Source organism: Dasypus novemcinctus, chromosome 19 (assembly GCF_030445035.2).
Source record: "Dasypus novemcinctus isolate mDasNov1 chromosome 19, mDasNov1.1.hap2, whole genome shotgun sequence".
Taxonomy (NCBI): domain Eukaryota; kingdom Metazoa; phylum Chordata; class Mammalia; order Cingulata; family Dasypodidae; genus Dasypus; species Dasypus novemcinctus.
Genome location: NC_080691.1, coordinates 81,776,482 through 81,789,338, shown reverse-complemented (window position 1 = coordinate 81,789,338; position 12,857 = coordinate 81,776,482). Strand labels below are relative to the sequence as shown.

Genomic DNA, 12,857 nt, shown 5'->3' with positions numbered 1-12,857 from the left:
GCTTGATAAATATTTTCTTTACTCCCATTCATCAGTGCCTTAGAAATATTTTTAAAATTCAGCTATTTTGTGAGGATATGGATTCCAGGGAGGAAAGGTAACCTCCTAAGAATTACCAAAAGCTTTTCAAAACAGCTATAGGGAAGCGGATGTGGCTCAAGAGATTGGGCTCCCACCTACCACATGAGAGGTCCCTGGTTCAGTTCCCGGTGCCTCCTAAAGAAGACAGTGAGCTGGCACCAAGGGGAGGTGTGGCAAGCTGACACCACAAGAGACATGAAGAAAAACACATTGAGAGACACAACAAGGCAGGGAGTGGAAGTTCCTAGTGCCTCCTAAAGAAGAAGAGCCAAACAGCGAGCTGGCATGGTAAGCTGATGCAGAAGAATGATGCAATAAGAGACACAAGAAGAAAAACATAATGAGAGACACGACAAAGCAGGGAACAGAGGTGGCTCGACTGATTAGGCACCTCCCACCCACATCAGAGGTCCCTGGTTCAGTTCCTGGTGCCTCCTAAAGAAACATGGAAGATGAACAGACACAGTGAGTGCAAACCACGAGGGGGTGGGGAGAAATAAATAAATTAAATAAATCTTAAAAAAAAAGCAGCTATAAAATGGTATTTCATGGTTTTTAAAAAAAATTGGTTTGAGTCATACCTTCAAAATTACTCTTTGAAAAGTTTAGGGAATAAATTCTGATTTTTAAAAATACTGAAATAAATCAGTCTCCTTTTTTTTTCCCTTTTTCTAATATCTTGGGCATTTTGCATATGTTTACAATTTATTCTTGTATTTATTGGTTTTGCAAAAGAAGGTATTGCCTTTCAGAGTCTTTATAACTAAAAGCAAATCATTTGGGGAGGAGCAGGTGTAGCTCACTGGTTGAGTGCCTGCTTGCCAGGTTCAGTCCCCACTACCTCCTAAAAAAAAAAAAAAAGCAAATGATTTGTTTTTTTGTTTTGTTTTCTTTTTTAGATTTATTATTTATTTATTTATTTCCTCTTTCCTGCCCCCGCCCCCCCGAGTTGTCTGCTCTCTGTGTCCATTTGTTGTGCGTTCTTTTGTGGCCACTCACCCTCTTGTCCGTGGCACCCAGAATCTGTGTCTCTTTTTGTTGGGTCACTTTGCTGCATCGGCTCTCCGTGTGTGAGGCACCACTCATGGGCAGGCTGCACCTTTTTTGCGCTTGGCGGCTCTCCTTACGGGGCACACTCCTTGCGCATGGGGCTCCCCCACGTGGGGGACACCCCTGGGTGGCAGGGCACTCCTTGTGCGCATCAGCACTGCATGTGGGCCAGCTCCACATGGGTCAAGGAGGCCCGGGGTTTGAACCGTGGACCTCCCATGTGGTAGGCAGATGCCCTAACCACTGGGCCAAGTCCTCTTCCCTGATTTGTTTTTAAAAAGGCAGTTTGCAGTAAAAAAAGAATATTCTCATTTAAAGAATATGTGACAAATTAAAACAAAAACATCCTGCACGTGATTTGTGATGTTTACAATTAATATTTAATTTTTCTGAGCAATTGTAAACAACATTGTATTTTTAAATTCACTTTTTGCAAGTTCTGGTGAAAACGTTGCTAGTGTACAGAAATCCAATGGATGTTTGTTGACCTTGAATCCTGCCTTCTTGCTGAACTCTCTTTTTAGGTTTTGGAAAAATTGTTGTAGGTTCCCTGGGATTTTCTATATTGCGTTATATGTAAATAGGGACAGTTTTATCTCTTCCTTTCCAATCAGTATGCCTTTGATTTCTTTTTCTTGCCTTATTGCATGACTGGAACTTCCAGTACTATGTATGTTCCAGTCCTATGATTTGCTCTTTGCCAAATCGAGGTACTCCCTTCCTATTCCTAGTTTGCCGAGCTTTGTTTTGTTTTTTAATCATGAAAGGACTTCAAATAAGGATCTAGGACCTCGCCTTTCCCCCCTGCTAGAAGCCACCTGCCTTTCTTGGCTCCTACTCCTTTCCTCCATCTTCAAAGCCTGCAAAGGTGGGTTGAGTCCTTCTCCCAGAGCATCAGTCTCTCTCTGCCTCCCCCTCTCATTTTTTAAAAAAGATTTACTTATTTATTTCTCCCCATTCCCTTGTTGTTTCTGCATTTTGCTGTGTCTATTTGTTGTGTGCTGAACTTTTTTTTAGGAGGTACTGGGAATTGAACCCAGGACCTCACACATGGGAGGGAGGCACCTAATTGCTTGAGCCACATCCACTCCCTGCTTTGTTGTGTCTCCTGGTTTTTCCTCCTTGTGTCTCTCGTTGCATCATCACGTTGTGGCAGCTCGCCATACCTGCCCATCACATGAGCTCACTATTTTGATCATCCTGTTTAGGAGGCACCAGGAACCTAAACCTGGGACCTCCCGTGTGGTAGGCAGGAGCTCAATCACTTGAGCCATATCCACTACCCTCCCCCTCCCATTTTAAGAACCTTGTGATTATACGGGGCCTAACTGGATAATCAGGATAAGTTCCTTCTTTTAATGTCAATTGATTAGCAACTTCCATTCTACCTGCAAGCCTAAATCCCTTGCTATGTAACCTGATATATTCACAGGTTTTGGGGATTAGGATGTGGATATCTTTGGGGAACCACTTTTCTGCCTACCACAGCCTGTAAAATACAGTGGATTACTTTGAGTGAATTTTAAAAAATGTTTTTTTAATAAGAGAAGTTGTGAGTTTACAAAACAATCATGCATAATATGCAAAATTCCCATACATCACTCCTCCACCAACACCTTGCATTACTGTGGAATATTTCTTACAGATTACAAAAGAACATCCTCAAAATATTACTACTAGATATGGTCTGTAGCATATATTTGGTATATTTTTCCATATGTCCCTATTATTAACACCATGTATTAGTATTGTCGATTTGTTATAATTCAGGGGGACAAATATAACTCTCATATTTGTCTTGTTAACCAGAGCCCTCCATCTGCCACTGGATTCCCTGTGTTATACACGCCTTGTTCCCTCCATCCGAAGTGTACACTCAGTGGCTCTCACTTCCATCACAGAGTTGTGTAGTCACTGCCTCAGTTGAATGTTTTCCTTAGCCCAGAAGAAAAAAATTCCATACCCCATTATTGAGACCCTTGATAGCATTAATAGAGCACCTTCTATGACACTGATGCAAGAATATTACAATGTACAATGTAATATATGTATAATATTTTGTACATATTACAATGTACAAAAATACATTAATTGTATTTTCCCCATGCATTACCATAGTCTTGCTGCCCTGTAATAATACATACATTTATTCTAGTTAATATAAGAATATTCTTGTATTTGTACTATTAAACACAATCCTCATCCACTACCAGGTTCACGATGTTATACAATCTCTAGATTATTCTCCAGTTTTCTTTCACATTGATAGAAATCCCCGCATCCCCCAGATGGCTCCCTCATCTGTTTGCTCGTTGTTTGTGCTCATTGTCTGCTCGTTGTTTTTGTTTTTTGTTTTTTTGCTTGTATTCTGTCTGTTTTTTCTTTAAGACGCACTGGAAACTGAACCCAGGACCTCCCATGTGGGAGGTGGGTGCTCAACTGCTTAAACCACATCTCCTCCACATTGATTGCATTTTGATGATCAAGCCATCCTTGCATTACTGCAGTAAACCCTGCTTTGTCATGTGGATAATTCTTTTATATATATATTGTTGAATTCTATTTCCCAATATTTTGTTAAGGATTTTTGCTTCTAAATTCATGAGGGATATGCTCTGTAGCTGTCTTGTTTTGGATTGTCTGTATCTAGTTTTGGTACCTGGGTAATATAAGCATCAAAAAGTGAATTGGGAAGTATTCCTGCTTTACAATTTTCTGAAAGAGAGTGTGTAAAATCGGTGTTAATTCTTCTTTAAACTTTGTTAGACCTCCAGTGAAACCACCCGGGCCTGGAGACTTCTTTTTCCAGAGTGTTTAAATTACACATTCAATTTCCTTAATATTTACAGGGTTAGGCTGTGTGGACTTTATACATGGAGCAAAGAATGATCTTTGTAAATCACTCAAGAGCTGGATGACCCTTGGCCAACCCCTTTATCTTGCCCAGCTGTCTAATAAAGTTGGTAATACTATCTGCCACGTAGGGACAATAAGGTTACAGCGGTTCGTTTTAATTTCAGTTATCAAAGGCAATGGGGAGCCATGGAAGGGTTTAGAGCAAGGGAGGGAGGTGGTAACAGTTGTATTTTAGAAAGACCCCCCTGAGTCAGGGTGTAAGATGGACAGGGGTGGGGGTGAAAGTGGAGGGGGATTGAGACTCAGGGAGGGGATTGTTAGGAACTGGGGGCCGGAGAGGCTGAAGGGAGAGGGCCCTGGAAGGTAGAGAGTGGAAATAAGTGGGTGAGGACATGGACTAAACTGAAGCCAATTTGGGCTTTGCTGGGCGCCTGCCTGGGGGCTGCCCGTTGGTGGCTGGACCCCAGGGTGGGGGTTCACAAGAGGCCTGGGCAGCCCAAAAAGAGAAATAATAATTGACATCGCTCCCGCTCTTACTATGTGACAAATCCTGCTCGAAACTCACTGCATGGATTAACTCATGCAATCCTGCCGGCCCCCGCCCCCCATTGCCCTCCCTTCTTCCCGCGCTGTAGGGACCCGGTGGGAGGGGGATCCCGGCGCTGGGAGGAGGCACAGCGACCGGGGCGAAGGTCTCGGGACAGGGGCCGGGGACAAAGGACCCGGCTGCCCCAGCCGGGGCGCCAACAGCCAGACCCCGCCCCCCGGGCGGAGCCCCAAGAGGGCTGGGGGCGGGGCCGGGCCAGGCCGGCGGGGCAGGTTTGATTCGGGCGTTGATTGGCTGGCTGAGTACCAGCCCTTGTAGCCGATTGGATACATGAAACTCAGGCTCTTCTGCGGATTGGCCGAGGTAGACGACTGCCCATTGGCTGAGGCTGAGCTCAGGGAAGCTTCCGTTTACTACTGATTGGCTCGAAGGAGCGCGGCGGCTGCTGTCCATTGGCTGAACATGAGACAGGCCTTTTGTAATAGGCTGGCGGGCTCCCGCTCTGGCCCAATCGTGGACTCAGCGGAAGCGAGGGCGGGACCGCGAGGGTGGGCATTAACCTTTTAGTGACTGGCACCCGCATTGGGCGCGAACTTGCCTCTCGAGTCCAGCGCGCAAGCCCCAGGGGACACCGTGTTTCATTCCCCGGGCCTCAGTTTCTCCCCCGGTCCCCAAGGTTCTCAAGAGTGGTGGCCGCGGGCCTCTGTTTCCCCGCTCATCCCAGTGAGCTAAGTCCCCCGCGTCCTCCAGCCCCTATAGGGTGGTGCCACTGAGCGCCCCGAAAGCAGAGGTCCCAGCCTCAGTTTCCCCGCTTGGATCCATGAGCAGAGCTCCCAGGCTCTACCCTCTCCCAGGGACGGTGGCCTCAGTTTCCCGAATGATCCCAAGAGACCGAGCTCCCACGCTCACTCTCCAGTCTCGGAGGGCCCGGGCCTCAGTTTCCCTGCTGGCCCCAGCAAGCGTCCCTCACCCGCCCACCTGCCCCGGCCCAGGGCTCGGGCACACCCCTCCCACTCGGGGCGGGGCCGCGTCACGTGCCGAGAGAAAAGCGCCGGCAGCGCGCAGGGGGCCGGGCGCGGGGTGCTGCGGACATGGCAGGTAGGGCCCCCTTCGCGCGGGGCGGTGGGCGCGCGGGGCGCAGCGGCCAGAGCGGGTTGGGCGGGCCTCGCGCGGGCTGCTGGGCGCGGGGCGCAGCGGCCGGGGCCGGTTGGGCGGGCCTCGCGCGGGCGGCTGGGCGCGGGGCGCAGCGGCCGGGGTTGTTTGGGCGGGCCTCGCTCGGAGCCGTGGGCGCGCGGGGCGCAGCGGCCGGGGCGGGTTGGGCGGGCCTCGCGCGGGCGGCTGGGCGCGGGGCGCAGCGGCCGCGGCGGGTTGGGCGGGCCTCGCGGGAGGCGGTGGGCGCGCGGGGCTCAGCGGCCGGGGTGGGTTGGGCGGGCCTCGCGGGAGGCGGTGGACGCGCGGGGCGCAGCGGCCAAGGCGTGTTGGGCGGGTTGGGCGGGGGCTGCTGATGTGCAGAGCGCCGGGCACAGGGGGTTGGGCGGGCCTCGTGCGGAGCAGCTCGGCGCGCGGGACTCCGCTGCAGCCTGCCATTTCCCGCAGCTCCGGAGCCGCTGTCCCCGGCGGGCGGCGCGGTCGAGGAGGCGCCGGATGAGGACGAGGACGAGGTGGAGGCCGAGGACCACGAGCGGCCGGCGGGCACGGCCGGCGGGCGCAGCGGAGGCAGCAGCGGCGGCGGGGCCGGGTGCGGGGGCGGCGGCGGGCTGGGGGGTGCACTCACTCGGCGCGCGGTCACGCTGCGGGTGCTGCTCAAAGATTCGCTGCTGGAGCCGGGCACCGGGGTGCTGTCCATCTACTACCTGGTGAGCGCCCATCTCGCTGTCTGTCCTGGTGTGGGGATGGGAAACTGAGGCCCGGAGCCTCCAGACCCAGGGCAAGCCCTTCTGGGCGGGCGGATGTGGTTCGCCCAACACCCCATCCCACAAAGGGAGAAACTGAGGCTCAGAGAGGGGCGATGGGCAGCGTCTTCCTGGTTCTCTGGACCCCTCAGTGACTCGATTTTCCCGTCTGTAACCTTGGGACTGTTTTCTTTGGGGTTGGGTGAGGATTAAAGGAGTAAAACCCATGGCTTGTAGCCTGCCATCCTTCCTGTGTCAATTCTGAGTGGGAGCAATTGGTGAATTAGGCACTTGCTGTGTGCCAGGCTGTGTTGGGTGCTAGAGACTCAGTGTTGACCTAGGCAGTCCCTGTCCCCTGCCTTTAGGGGACACACAGTCCAGTGGGGCAGATAGACAGGTGACGAGATGCCGATTCGGGTGGACACCCAGGCATTGTAGGCAGAGGCCCAAGCTGACCTTGGGATCCAAGGAAGGCGTCCTGGAAGCGGTGCTGTAGGGGGAAGTGGGTGCCGGGCCCCCGGGAGCAGCCAGGGATCAAGGAGGGCTTCCCGGAGGAGGGGGCTTGGTGGCCAGCGGGTGCCAGGCCCCAGGCCCAGGCAGCCCACTGTCGCTCCAGGGGAAGAAGTTCATGGGGGACCTGCAGCCAGATGGGAGAATCGTCTGGCAGGAGACGGGGCAGGTGTTCAACTCACCCAGCGCCTGGGCCACCCACTGCAAGAAGCTGGTGAACCCAGCCAAGAAGTCGGGCTGCGGCTGGGCCTCCGTCAAGTACAAGGGCCAGAAGCTGGACAAGTACAAGGCTGCCTGGTTGAGGCGACACCAGCTCCATGTGCCATCAGCTGCCACTGACGAGGTGCGTCCTGCAGCCTCCCGTGGCAAACCTTCCCTAGCTCGTCGGAGGAGGGGTGCCCCGCTGGACACAGATCCTCCCAGGGCTGGTCTGCAGAGAGGGGATGTTGGAGCTGGGGTGTTGACGGATAGGTAGGAGTTTGGGAATGGCATGTGCAAAGCCATATAGGCACAAAACAACATGCTGCTTAGGGAACTGAATAGCTGGTGATGCTGGCGGCTTAGATGTCTTGGGGGGCTGGTGGGGCTGGAGATGTTGGCAGGGAGCAGGTGCTGGGGGGCCTTGAGTGCCAAGGTTATAAGTGTCCATGTTCCTCGAGTACTTACCAGCTGGGTGAACTTGGCCAGGGACCCTGTGTGTGCCTCGGTTTTCTTTATTTGTAAAATTCATTGGCTATTCATTTAGCAGGTATTTAGGAAATGCTTTCAGCCAGGCTCTTTTTTTGGGTGTATTGATTAAAATAGAGAAGAGAGAGAGAGAGAGAGAGAGAGAGAGAGAGAGAGAGAACCAATAAGTCGATCCTTGTGCATGCTCAGATGACATTTGAGCAGGGGACGGGAGGGGGAAGTAATGGGGAAGGGACTTGGCAAAGGCTAGGAGGCCCACGAGGCTGGAGGGGAGGGAGAGAGGGGGCAGGGCAGGGAGGGGCGGTGCGGGGCGTGCAGGGCCTGGAGGGCTGCGGGGAGGACGTGGGCTTTTACTGGGAAGGAGGTGGGAGCCATGGAGGGCTGTGGGCAGAGGAGGGGTGGGCCCCAACTAGTTGCTCACAGGCGCCCTCTGGCTGCTGCGGGGAGGACGGTGGGAGCTGGGGGACGAGGTGGGCACTGGTGGGGCTGGACCAGGGAGATGGCCTCGAGGGAAGAAGGGGGCAGGGTTTGGATGATTTTGAAAGTGGAGCTGACGGCGTTTGCAGATGGCTGGGACGTGGGGGTTCGGGGAAGGTTGCTGTCCTGAGCGAGTGGGTGGGCAGAGCTGCCCTCAGCCGCGATGGGGGGGCCTGGCCGGTGAAGGGAGCTCCAGCGCATTTGCTAAATGCTTGACACACACACGACCCCATTTCACCCCGACACCGCCACCTCTGTGAGGGCCGGAGGTCTGTCAGTGCTCTCCAGATGTGATGATCAGAGAGGTTAGGGCACTTGCCGGAGGACACACAGCTTGGACAAGGGACTCCAACCTGTGAAGTGCCTGCCCCCCATCCCGTTCCCCACCCCCAGAGCCTCAGCTCGCTGCCTCCCTCTAGCGGGCACCTGGCGCAATGGCAGGGTGCTAGGGCTCCAGCTCGCCTGGGTCAGGTTTTTGGGGGAGCCTGGTGGGGACCGGGGGTACCCGGCTGAGGGGCTCACCGCTCCCCTCCGCTTTGTCCCCACCAGAGCCCGGCCAGCGAAGGGGAGGAGGAGGAGCTGCTGATGGAGGAGGAGGAGGAGGAGGAGGCTCCGGCTGGAGTGTCTGCAGAGGACAAGAGCCGCAGACCCCCGGGGAAGGGCGCTTTGGAAACTGCCCACCCTGGTGAGGGGCATCGGGGAGCGGGCAGGGCCGGGCTCCGCTGGGGGAAGGGGCTGCCCACCGGCCAGACCTTCGTTTTCCTCAGCCCCCACCCCACCAGATGCCCCGCTGATTTTTCCTTTCCCCGCTGCCTAATTTCACTCTCACTGCCTGACTTCTCCAGCTCTAAGGATGCATTTCTTGGTACCGTGACCCTCTTTCTGTATGTGCCACCTGATTTCTTTGCTCCCCTAAAGGATTTCTTTACCCCCCCATTGCCTGATTTCCTTAGGCCTTACCCTGATTCCCCAGCCTCGCTGCCTGATTTCTTTCACCCACGGCTTGACTTCTTGAAATCATCACCACCTTTCCTGAGCTCCCCGTTTGATTTCATAGCTCCCTGCCCAATTTCTTAGCCTGCTGCCTGCTTTCCCAGCCCCGCAGCCTGATTTATTTATACTTATTTTTATTTTTTTAGATTTTTTATTTTATTTTCTCTCCCCACCCCCTCGTTGTTTGTATTTGCTGTGTCTGTTCGTTTTGTTTCTTTAGGAGGCACCGGGAAACTCTGCCCCCTACTTTGTACTCTCGTTATGTTTTTTCTTCTTGTGTCTCTTGTTGGGTCAGCTTGCTGTGCCTATCTGGGCGCCAGCTTGCGTCTTATTTAGGAAGCATCGGGAACCCAACAAATGGGCCTCCCTCCCATGTTGTAGGCGGGAGCCTAATCGCTTGAGCCACATCTGTGTCCCGATTTTCATTTTTTCCTATTTCTTGTTTTACTCTTGTGTTTTTCAATCTTTTACTCTGGGGAGTAGATGTAGCTCAAGCACTTGAGTGCCTGTTTCCCATGTATGAGATCCTGGGTTCGATGCCCAGTATCTCCTAAAAAAGCACAACAAAACCAATTCTCATTGGGAAGCAGTTGTAGCTCAGTGGCTGAGCACCTGCTTCCCATGTATGAGGTCCTGGGTTCAAGCCCCAGTACCTCCTAAAAAATATCCACATTTTTTATTCTTTTTTTTTTTTTATTAAAAATTTTGTTTTGTTTTTTTCTTTTTTTTGTTCTTGTTGTCCTCTTTTTCCCCTCCCCTCCCCTCCCCTTTCTGCACTTGTTTCTTCTTGAACTGCCCTTTCCTTGTCTTCCAGTTCTGGGCTGGGGAGGGACTGACGCTGCCTGCCCCCCCCCCCCCCAGAAGCCGCCCCCCCCGGGAAGCCAGTGGAAAGCAGGGTCCGGGTGCCCGTCCGCTACTGCACCCTGGGCAGCCGGGACTCTGCCAGGTGAGGCCTGCTTCCTGCCCGCCCCGACCCCTCCCCGGCTGCCCCGGAGCCCCTGCTGGGCGTGGGAGGGGACAGGGCTCGGGGAGCCAGGCCTCCGCTCCTCCCAGCTGGCTGGGGTTCCCTGAGGCTGAGGGCCCCTCCCGGCCCCTCCAGGGACCCCCACACCCTGGTGGAAGTGACCTCCTTTGCAGCCATCAACAAGTTCCAGCCGTTCAACGTGGCTGTTTCCAGCAACGTGCTGTTCCTGCTGGTGGGTGGCTGAGCGCCCTTCCCCTGCCCGGGGTGGGTGGGGGGGCCAGGGGCTCCCAGGGCCTGGGGTACCCAAGGGAGGGCGGGACCCTGGAGCATCCGTCCACGAGGGCAGGAGCCTGTCTTCCTGGCTCGCAGTGGTAAACAGCCGGCGCTGCATACACGTCGAGGTGGAGCGGGCGGGGGTGTGGCCTGGGCCGTTCTCTGATGTCACCCTCCCTAACCCCCCCCATCCTGTCCCCAGGACTTCCACAGTCACCTGACGCGGAGCGAGGTCGTGGGCTACCTGGGGGGCCGCTGGGACACCACCAGCCAGAGTGGGTATGGGGGCCGGGGGGGCTGGGGGCCGCTTGGGGTGCGGGAGCCGTACCCACGCCGCACCCCGCCTCCGCGCAGTGCTCACGGTGCTGAGAGCCTTTCCCTGCCGGAGCCGCCTCGGGGACCCCGACACGGCGGCCGCCGTGGAAGAGGAGGTGAGGGGGCGCCGGGGGCTTGGGGTGGGGGGCTGGGGGCGCCCGGGGCTCCAGCTGGCCTCTGTCCCCCAGATCTGCCACAGCCTGTTCCTGCGGGGCCTGTCCCTGGTGGGCTGGTACCACAGTCACCCGCACGGCCCGGCGCTGCCCTCGCTGCGGGACATCGACGCGCAGATGGAGTACCAGCTGCGGCTGCAGGGCTCGGGCAATGGCTTCCAGCCCTGCCTGGCCCTGCTCTGCTGTGAGCCCCTCGGGCGCGGGGCCCCGGGGCTGGGGGGCGGGGGCCGCCGAGCGCCCCATCCAGGCCTGGCGTCTCCCCCTCTCCCCCCAGCCCCTTACTACCCCGGCAACCCCGGCCCCGAGTCCAAGATCGCGCCCTTCTGGGTGATGCCGCCGCCCGAGGTAGGTGGGGAGCGGGGGCGGCTGCGGGGTGCGGGGGAGGTATGCCGGGCCAGCAGGGCTCTTGGGGGGCGGGGCCTCGGTTGCTGCCACCTGTGACATGGGGACAAGCGTGGCCTGAGGTTCCTGCCGGGACCAGCTTTGGACACCGCCGCCCCCTCCCCTCGCTGTCCCCTGCGGGGCCCCCAGTGGCTCTGGACCACTGATCCAGGGACAGTCGAGCCTGGAGCCCGGGGCACCGCCGTCCCGGGACCGGGGGTCGCGGTGAGTCCTCGCTGACGGACCCGTGTCCCGCCAGCAAAGACCGGGCGACTACGGCATCCCCATGGACGTGGAGATGGCCTGCGTCCAGGACGGCTTCCTGACCAACGACATCCTGCGCGAGATGGTGAGCTTGTGCCTGGGCGCAGCGCGGCACCACCTCGCAGTGTCGGGACAGCTGGTCCTGGCCGCTTGCGTGCCCCCGGCCCCCGGCCCCCTCTGCCCGGCCACCCAGTCCCCAAGGAGAGAAACGGGTTGTCAGAGGTGCCCAGGTAGTGGTGATCGTGGGGGTTTGAGAGGCCCCGGACGGGCTTGTTGGACGGAGCCAGGGCGCGGGGCTGGGGCCGCGCGGGGGTCGGGCCCTGCCCTCCTGCCCCTCGTTTGGACCCTCGAGGTGGGTCTCGGCTGCTGGCCCCTGCTGTGTGGGGTTGGAAGCTGCGGGGGGCAGGCAGCGCCCCGTCTCCAGGGCCCGGCGGGGGGTGGGAGGGAGGGTGCCATCCTGCGCCGCCCGCAGACGCTGCTGCTGGACTTCTACAAGGGGGCCCCCGACCTGGTGCGCTTCCAGGAGCCCTGGAGCCACGAGCACACCTACCTGGACAAGCTCAAGGTGAGCGCAGGGCCCCGGGCCCGAGCCAGGGGCAGCCCCTGCCGCCTCCTGCCCCAAAGCAGACGAGCGGGGAGCAGGCCGGCCTGGGCCGGGGGTGGGGGCCATCCACACGTAGAGTGTGAGGAGCCCGTGGACTCGCGGCCCCCGACGCCCCAGGAGAGCAGCCGCCCTGGCTCCTCGTTCCGCCCTGGCCGCCCCCCGGGGGGTGTGACGCAAGGGCTCCCTGGGCACCGGGACCCGCTGGGGCTATCTGGAGGGGCGCTGCCTGCAGGCCGCCCTGTCGGCCAGGGCTGGAGGCGGACGGGGTGCGAGCGGGGCACGGGCCCTGCAGGTGCCCCCTCCACCAGCCACGCGTCCCCGGGCCCCGAGCTCAGGCAGGAGACCGGGGCGCGGCGAGGGGCGCCTGCGGCTGCGGGGATCTGACGCAGCCCCTCTTTCCAGCTCTCCTTGGCCAGCAGGACGCCCAGGGACCAGGGGCTGGGCCCCGCGCTGGAGCAGGTCTACAGCGCCCTCAGGCAGGGCAGCTGAGGGCCCTGGGCCGGGCGTGTGGGGGTGGTCTCGGGGAACCCCATGCCCTGCCCCCTCGGGGGCGCCTGGGCGGGTCTGAGGCCCTGTCATGCTGTCTCCTTTCTGGTGCCGATAATAAAGACACGAGAAACAAGCCGCACCCGCGTGTCTCCCTTGGGCCCGGGGCCCACGCCTTGGCGGGGGTGGCCCCACACGCCGCCCTGCCCTCCTGGTGGCGGCTGTGGGTGCACAGCCAGGGGGGAGCCGCAGTCTTGGGGTCCGGGGCGACCCTGCTGTGGCTGGTGACTGTCGGGGTGTGGGA

At 57.6% G+C, this 12,857-nt stretch overlaps 1 protein-coding gene across 2 annotated transcripts; it reads left to right on the top strand.

The window, feature by feature from the left end:
* Positions 1-5,134: 5,134 nt before the first annotated feature.
* MPND (MPN domain containing) lies at positions 5,135-12,689 on the top strand. Of its 2 annotated transcripts, none has more exons than XM_058282071.2 (13): positions 5,135-5,632; positions 6,131-6,390; positions 7,043-7,279; positions 8,650-8,785; positions 9,955-10,039; positions 10,193-10,289; positions 10,533-10,605; positions 10,685-10,761; positions 10,834-11,002; positions 11,093-11,163; positions 11,459-11,548; positions 11,987-12,028; positions 12,470-12,689. In XM_058282071.2, the coding sequence occupies exons 1-13, from the start codon at positions 5,626-5,628 to the stop codon at positions 12,554-12,556; spliced, it is 1,431 nt and encodes a 476-aa protein (XP_058138054.1). In that variant the 5' UTR covers positions 5,135-5,625; the 3' UTR covers positions 12,557-12,689. The 2 variants fall into 2 exon arrangements, with proteins under 2 accessions (XP_058138054.1, XP_058138053.1); XM_058282070.2 differs by having other exon boundaries at positions 5,137-5,632; positions 11,936-12,028.
* Positions 12,690-12,857: the final 168 nt, after the last annotated feature.